This window comes from Triticum dicoccoides, chromosome 2B (assembly GCF_002162155.2).
Source record: "Triticum dicoccoides isolate Atlit2015 ecotype Zavitan chromosome 2B, WEW_v2.0, whole genome shotgun sequence".
NCBI classification, from domain to species: Eukaryota; Viridiplantae; Streptophyta; class Magnoliopsida; order Poales; family Poaceae; genus Triticum; species Triticum dicoccoides.
The window spans coordinates 80,376,027-80,383,142 of NC_041383.1; the positions used below are offsets into that span (position 1 = coordinate 80,376,027).

General features: G+C 47.8%; 1 protein-coding gene across 2 annotated transcripts; it reads right to left on the reverse strand.

The window, feature by feature from the left end:
- Positions 1-3,950: 3,950 nt before the first annotated feature.
- On the reverse strand, positions 3,951-6,758 carry LOC119367194. Of its 2 annotated transcripts, XM_037632784.1 has the most exons (5): positions 5,577-6,758; positions 5,391-5,501; positions 5,130-5,292; positions 4,513-5,055; positions 3,951-4,428 (listed from the first exon to the last, which is right to left on the reverse strand). In XM_037632784.1, exons 1-5 carry the CDS (start codon positions 5,792-5,794, stop codon positions 4,051-4,053), a joined length of 1,413 nt encoding a protein of 470 aa, XP_037488681.1. In that variant the 5' UTR covers positions 5,795-6,758; the 3' UTR covers positions 3,951-4,050. The 2 variants fall into 2 exon arrangements, with proteins under 2 accessions (XP_037488681.1, XP_037488682.1); XM_037632785.1 differs by lacking the exon at positions 4,513-5,055.
- Between the last annotated feature and the right edge of the window lie 358 nt (positions 6,759-7,116).

The following is a 7,116-nucleotide window of genomic DNA, read 5'->3' on the forward strand; positions in this document are numbered from 1 at the left end:
GTCTCGCTCCATCCCCGGCTTGTTCCCGGCTCCCGCACTCCGAGCTACTCCAGGTCGCAGCACGCCGCCGCCGCAGCGCCGCTCCCCGACGCGGCCGTCGCCCGCGAGATGGCCGGCGGGTAGGCCCGCGACCCTCCCATCCCCTTCGTGAGCAGGGCTCCCCGCATCCGCGGCGGCTGCTGCTCTCCCTCGATCGGCGCCGCCGGCTGCTCCTCTGCTTCGTCCTCACGGCCGGCTGCTCCTCTACGTCGTCCTCGCGGGCAGAAACTTGCCAGCTGCTCCTCTGCCAGTCAGGGCCTCAGGCGTGGTCGCGCCCACCCCGCCCTGTACTTGTCGCTGCCGGCCGTGGCTCACCGACACAGAGCGTCGTTCCTGTAGCCACCGCCGCCACCCGCCAGAGCTGCTCCGCGTCCGCCCCTCCGCGACCACGAGGCGGCGGCTTCCGCGCTGCTCCGGTGAGCTCTTTTAATTATGTGTTTTTAGTGTAGATTCAGTACTCTTCTGTGCCAAGTCTGAAGCTGCATTATTTTTGAACATGAACATTCAGGCACTATACTAGTTTTGTAGCCAGTGATTCTTCTTCTTCTTCTTGTAAGCTACAAACGGTTGGGCTGGGGTGTAAAAAAAATGATGCAACAACAGGTAGATTTAGTGTCGATTTAGCAGCAGCAGGTAGCACTTTGGCTAATTTGCAGACCGTGTGATTACTCTTCAACTCTGGCACCATAAGCTCTTGCACACTGTCTTGTTTCTCAGGAATGCATCTTTTTTCTCAGACCAATGATAAGATGAAGAAATTTCTTACTGCCTTATTGTTCTATTCGGTGTTGTAATAATAACTAGAATGATTATTGTTTTATGTCAAATATGATGGAATTTGTGATATGTCATATGATGAAATATGATGAAATGTGTGATATATGAAATGACAGTTTGAAAGGTTGGGGTTGAGGCAAAGACTAGAACCCTCAAACCCAACCCTTAAACTGCTTTAAGGGTTGGATTTGAGGGTTCTAGTCTTTGCCCCTGTTTTTCAACCCTTAAAAGTGTCAAAAAGTGGCACTTCTCAACCCTTAAAACTGCTATAAGGGTTTGAGGGTTTAGGGGTTCTACTAGTAATGCTCTTAAATCATTGTATATTGGTTTCCTTGTCTACATATAAACATGTATTCTTTGCCCAGCGACCATGTGAAAAGGAAATTAGTTTCGAATAAGAATGGAGGCACTATGCTCAAACGTCGTCAATTCCCTCAAAAACTGATCAGAATCCTATATATGTACATCTTTTGGAACTCGAAATCTTTTCCTAATAATAAAGCAATTAGTGCGATTTTTTGTCCAAAAGGACCCCCTGCCGAACGCTATTGTCAAAAAGGACTATCTACAGATAAAAACGTCAAAAAAGACCCCCTCACTAGTGGCGGCAGGCGCGGCAGGCGACACGTGGCACCTGCCGCCACGCCAGGAGGCGGCGGGCCCCGCCGCCACCGTAGGAGGCGGCCGCGTGGTGCACAACGGGTTCTTGCACAGTGCAGTAGCTGGGACGGAATGGGCCAGGAGCGGTGGGCCCGGCCGCCACTAGGTGAGGCGGCGAGCTCTGCCGCTGTCGCTCCCCGTCCGACAGCCTCAGCTGCGCGCGGGCCGAGGCGTGGGCCAGGCCGCCACCGGAGGAGGCGGCATCTTTCTTCACGCCCGACGCATTTTCCTGTTGCAGATGGCGCTGATTCCCGTGTGCAACAGCGACCCTGACAGCGGTGATTCCCACGAGCGGGAAAATGCACGCTGATGCTTCTTTCGCCCAAGAATCAGTCCTGCTTTAGCTTCTTTTGCCTCAGCGGATAGGACCGCACTGTGAGAATCGCTCTGGCTATTGCTTGAGAGGATGCGACGGCATCAGTCACTCGCTGCGGGAATCCAATACTGCGGGAAGCTATTGTGCCGACACTACAGGGATCCTAAAATTTATTGCTTAATTTTCTCGCCATTATTTATCGTCTGGGCTTATAAAAGGAGACACCGAGGCTCTCGTCCAGCCATCCTTGAAATCGCCACTGCGCAAAGTGTATAACACAATTTTTTTCAGTCGGTATGAGTTTTCCTTGCTCGGATCAAAGCATTAGGCCGAGGAAAATGAAGAATGCAAGTTTGCCTCCTGGGGTGGCAGTCCTGCGATGTTGGTGTGGTGATCTTTGCAAGGTGAAGGAGGTGACGGATTTTTCAGATTGGTTGGGCATGAAGTTTTTCATGTGCGCCAATTATGAGGAAGATCCTGCCGTAGCTATTTCAGAGTACGACAAGCCTCCGGTATGCTTTAACCATCACGAATAGATATTGTTGGTATTTCCATTGATTCTTTAGTAACATTCTTGTTTCTTGTTGTAGTCTCCTCCGCCTCTGTGCATGTACTATCATTGGATTGACACGGAGAAGCCGACTTGGGCAGTGACTGAGATTCGTGAAAGAAGTCGCCGTGCGTGGAATAGTTTATTTGCGGAAGAGCGACGCGAGAAGGCGGAAGCTGAGGAGAAAGCAGAGCAAGAGAGAGAGTTAAAAGAATACTATGCGGAGCAACACCGTTTTTTTGAGGAAATGGGAAAGAAAAACAGGGAAGAGGCTCGTCGCATGGAGGAGCAGGAACGACAGTGAAAGGAGGCTCGTGAGGCAGAGAGGCAGAGAAAGAAAGAAAGGGCTCGTCAGGCCAAGGCAGCAGAAGAAGCTGGCGATGGAAAAGAAAAATATCCACGCTGGACTCAGTAGATTCCTGTGGTAGTATTTAAAATTCCGCAATCATTTGTATCTTTATTTCTGCACTTTAATGTAGCTTTATTTCAGGAGTTAAATGTAGGTATATTCCTACAATGTATCTTATTTTCAGTTGTGCCGTGTCGTAATGGAAAAAAAATATAGTTTAAGAATAAAGTAGTGGCATTTTCTTTCCCTCCACTAATATCGAACATCGTGCAACAACTACAAAATAAAATTAAGATAGAACATAATGCCCTACAATAACAGAGTACAAACTAATAATGCAAGTACATCCGAATTAAACGGTAGAACTGGAATAAAACTACATGAAGGCATCATCGTCATCCTCCATCGATGCAGAACTCTTGCCCTTCGAGGATGTAGAACTCTTACCCTTGGACGATGCAGAACTCTTGCTCTTCGAGGATGCAGTACTCTTGCCCTTAGACGATGCAGAACTCTTGCCCTTTGATGATGCAGCACCCGGAAGCGGCGACATGAAGATATCATCTTCATCCTCGCTCTCCTCAGTCCATAAAAATGGATGCATTTCTGCAGTCCTTCTGAAAGTTTCACTCTTCGGCTCCACTACATTCTTCCACCTTGCATGCAACCTAAGAAGTTCTTTACGTACCTCCTCATAGGTCCTTTCAGGCCACCCAGACCTACGTAATTGGTGAGCCAACTCATTCATTATGGTGTCACTACCGGTGAGTTCGTCCCATGGAACTATCCTATTGTCCATCCTGAAATCGGTAGCTAGCCTCAGAAGAGTCCTGCTCATCCCAGGGTGAAAACTACGATCGAAAGGATAATGGGACATCTCGACTACACTACACTCGAATGCTTATCCACCTCCGTCTGAAGGGGGTTTTATAGGTAGAGAGGAGAAAATGGCGGGAAAGAACGAGTGCAGTATGGCGGGAAAGGGTTGGCGGGAACATATGGTGGGAAACGAGTGGCGGGAAGATATGGCGGGAAGGGGTTGGCGGGAAACGGGTGGCGGAATATATGGAGGGAAAGCGTTGGCGGGAAAATATTGAGGGGAAAGCGTTGCCTGAAAATATTGAGGGGAAAGCGTTGCCTGAAAATATTGAGGGGAAAGCGTTGCCTGAAAAAATTCATTTTGGCCTAACATAAGCAAAAGAGTGGAGCGGCATAGTATGGCGGGAGATATAGGCGGGAAAAATTGTTCCTGACTGGTGCATTTTTATTTCAGAAAACATAGATGTTCAAATCGAAAAGTCTGATACACACATATATAGATACAATGGGTCGCGCACGTGCATAGATGAATCACCCTACTTAACGACGACCACCTGGCCTTTCCTTACGACCGGAAGGCGACAAGCGATTAGGTGGCCGGGTCACACGAAGACCGCGGCCGTACTCCAATTCGGCTTCATGTGTCTGCGAGTCCTGCGTAGGTGGTGGAGTCGCGAATCCTTGTTGCGAACCTAAAGCGTAATTGTAGGCGTATGGTTGTGACTCCGGGGGGATAAAAGATGGGCCAATAACATCCCCTCCGAAGAACACTGTAACTAATGATGTAACCGTGTCGCCAAGATCATGTGATGCTCCCCGGAGGCCTGTGTTGACGCCATGATCATGTGATGCTCCCCGGAGGCCTGTGTTGACGCCGCGTTGGGTGTTCTCATCGCCCCAATTAACATCAGGTGTGTCCTGCACATAGAAACATTTTAAAGAAACTGTTAGAGGATAATATATGATATCATTGTAAATGCATTGAAATGTAAACATGACTACCTGAGCATATCCCTCTCCTATACTGTCTGGCCATTGTACTTGTTGCTGGTTTAAATCTGATACACGAGTCTCCTCGGGCATGGGGATCCCTCGCGTGGAGAGAAACGGCTGAGATCCCTCACCTTGGGTGTATACATCATATCCTGTGTACGCATATGGGTTAGGGGAAAGAAATTGCTCGGGCATCGAATCCAAGCCCGTGCCATGGTCCTGAGATGTTTGCCCCTGACGAAGCTGCATCGAAGAAGAGCGATGCAGTGGCAGAGATGAGTCATGTCGTGGCAATGTCGTTCTAGTACTCGGACCCTCCCCCCATTGCTCATGGCTCGTACGCGCCTCGCTCGGTCTGGACGACGGTGCCGCACTCGGTCTGGCTGACCTCGCTACCGGCATGTATGCTCCAGTGGCAACGTCGTCGCCTCTACCGCATCTGAACTTCTTTGCCACGAATTGTTGCAAAAGTTTCTGGAATGTCTTGCGATATGGGCCCTGGGCCGGCATGCTATCCGTAGCCATCTGCCCTACTTCGTTGACATTTTCAAGCTGAACAATATTTGGATGTTATTTAGTTCAAATGATTATGAAATGATGGACCTAAAAAAGTTACAAGTGATTACCAGGTGGTCACGATAGTAAGCTGCATGCAGCTCAACATGTCTCCGCGCCTGCTCCTCTTGTGTGAGATGTGTTGGTATAGTAGCTGGCTGACTGGCCAGGCTAGCACGTGTGTTCATGCAGTACCACTGCTTGTACGCTTGATCTGTACTTCCATCGTACGGCCTGCAAAATTAAATAATTACATAAACTGTTGTGATGAAAGCAAAGCATCTTCACGCATCGTATGATCATCGTAAAAAAATAATGTACATAAAATATACCTAAGTTGACGCACTATATCTGCTAGCGCTTCATTTGTCCACTTGTGTACCCATTCACTGTTCTCTTCCCTCCAATCGTATAAACTCCAACCCCTGCCCATATTGGTTAGCCTGCAAATTATGTAACAAAGTGTGAGTTTAGTAAATTAAAAATGACACTAACTATTTAGGGATGTCACATCTTACTTATGTGTTTCCTCATCGATACGTCTGGGAAAAGGTGGTGGAATTTCTTGATAGAGACCGAACTGTCTCATTACACGCTCTGGGTTGTAAGGTTCAACACACCACAGGAACAATAAGTTGCAGCGAGTCAGCCAGAATGCACTATCGGTCAACATGCCTGGTGTGAAGTGTCGAGCATCAAAGACCATTTTTAGCTGGTCCTGAGTCCACGGTTCCATGTGACTTCTGCCTCATCAAGTATCTCAAACTGCTGGTGGTACATAGGGTAACAATTTTTCGCAATATCTGGAGACCAACGTTTCCGTGCCTTTGTCCACCTGGTGGCCATAGTTGCGCTAGCACCCTCGCCAAAGTCATATGGGTATATGGGTTGTACTATACGAGGTCGTCCTACAGGGAGGTATTCCCAGGACCACAACTGTAGAAACTCATAGGCGACACAAAGTAATGGAGCTTTTTGTGCGAAAGAGGTTTTTTGCATGGCATCACACAAGCCTCTGTATGTATGAGATAGCATGGCAGAACCGAAGCTGTATTTTGGCTGCTCGGGTAAAGGTTCATCTACCATATTCTCAGCAATGTAGATGAGACCAGGGACGACAACGTCCCCATGTGAATTTGGAAATAGATTCCCGAGGAGCCACAACAAATATGCAAACAAATGTCTTTTTCTCGTCTCCTCATTGGCGAAGCTAGATAAATTAAGAAAGTTATCATGAAGCCAGACGAGTGGGATGCCCCGAGGGTTACCAGAACGTTGTGATTCTGGCATTTCCATCCCAAGACGGGCTGCTATATCTAATGCCCAAGATGGAGACACTCGTGGAGAGACTACCGGCTCACCTCTAATTGGTAGAGCAGTGATCATAGAAACATCTTTCAGTGTAGGTGCAAGCTCCCCAAAACAAAAGTGAAAGGTGTGGGTTTTAGGTCTCCACCGGTCAACGAGGGATGTCAAAAGGGATGGGTCCGAACGTACTTGGTCGTCGCATGATGTGAGCCTAGCAAAACCTTGTAGTCCATAAGCGTCAAGGTGAGCAAGGAAATGATTGTGTATTGGCCATGTTTTCTTTATGGTTCGAAGTCTGAAAGGCCGATAATCATGCTTAGTATTTGGTTTCAAAAATAGGTGGCAACGGTGCCCGGCGTCATGGGGCCCCTGCAAAAGCACTGGCACTTCACCCATAACCTGCACACAAACATACAAATATAAATTACGAGGAAGACAGAAATACAAATGCAAATCTAAATTAACTTAAAAAATACAAAGAGATACGATTTACATTAATTATCTGAAGTTAACATCAGGAGTACAATAATACAAAGAGAATCAATTTAAATTCAATATAAGTACACATAACGAGTAGAAATATAAATAGACATGGCGAGTACATATATATCAACATCATGCGTTGTTGTTGGCTCGATACGGGCAGTCTTTGCGTGAATGTCCAGGACACCTGCAAACGCGGCATCGCCTTGGTTCTCCCATTTGGCTATGGTCCATGTCATTGCGATGACGCCTAGACTGACGTCGTCC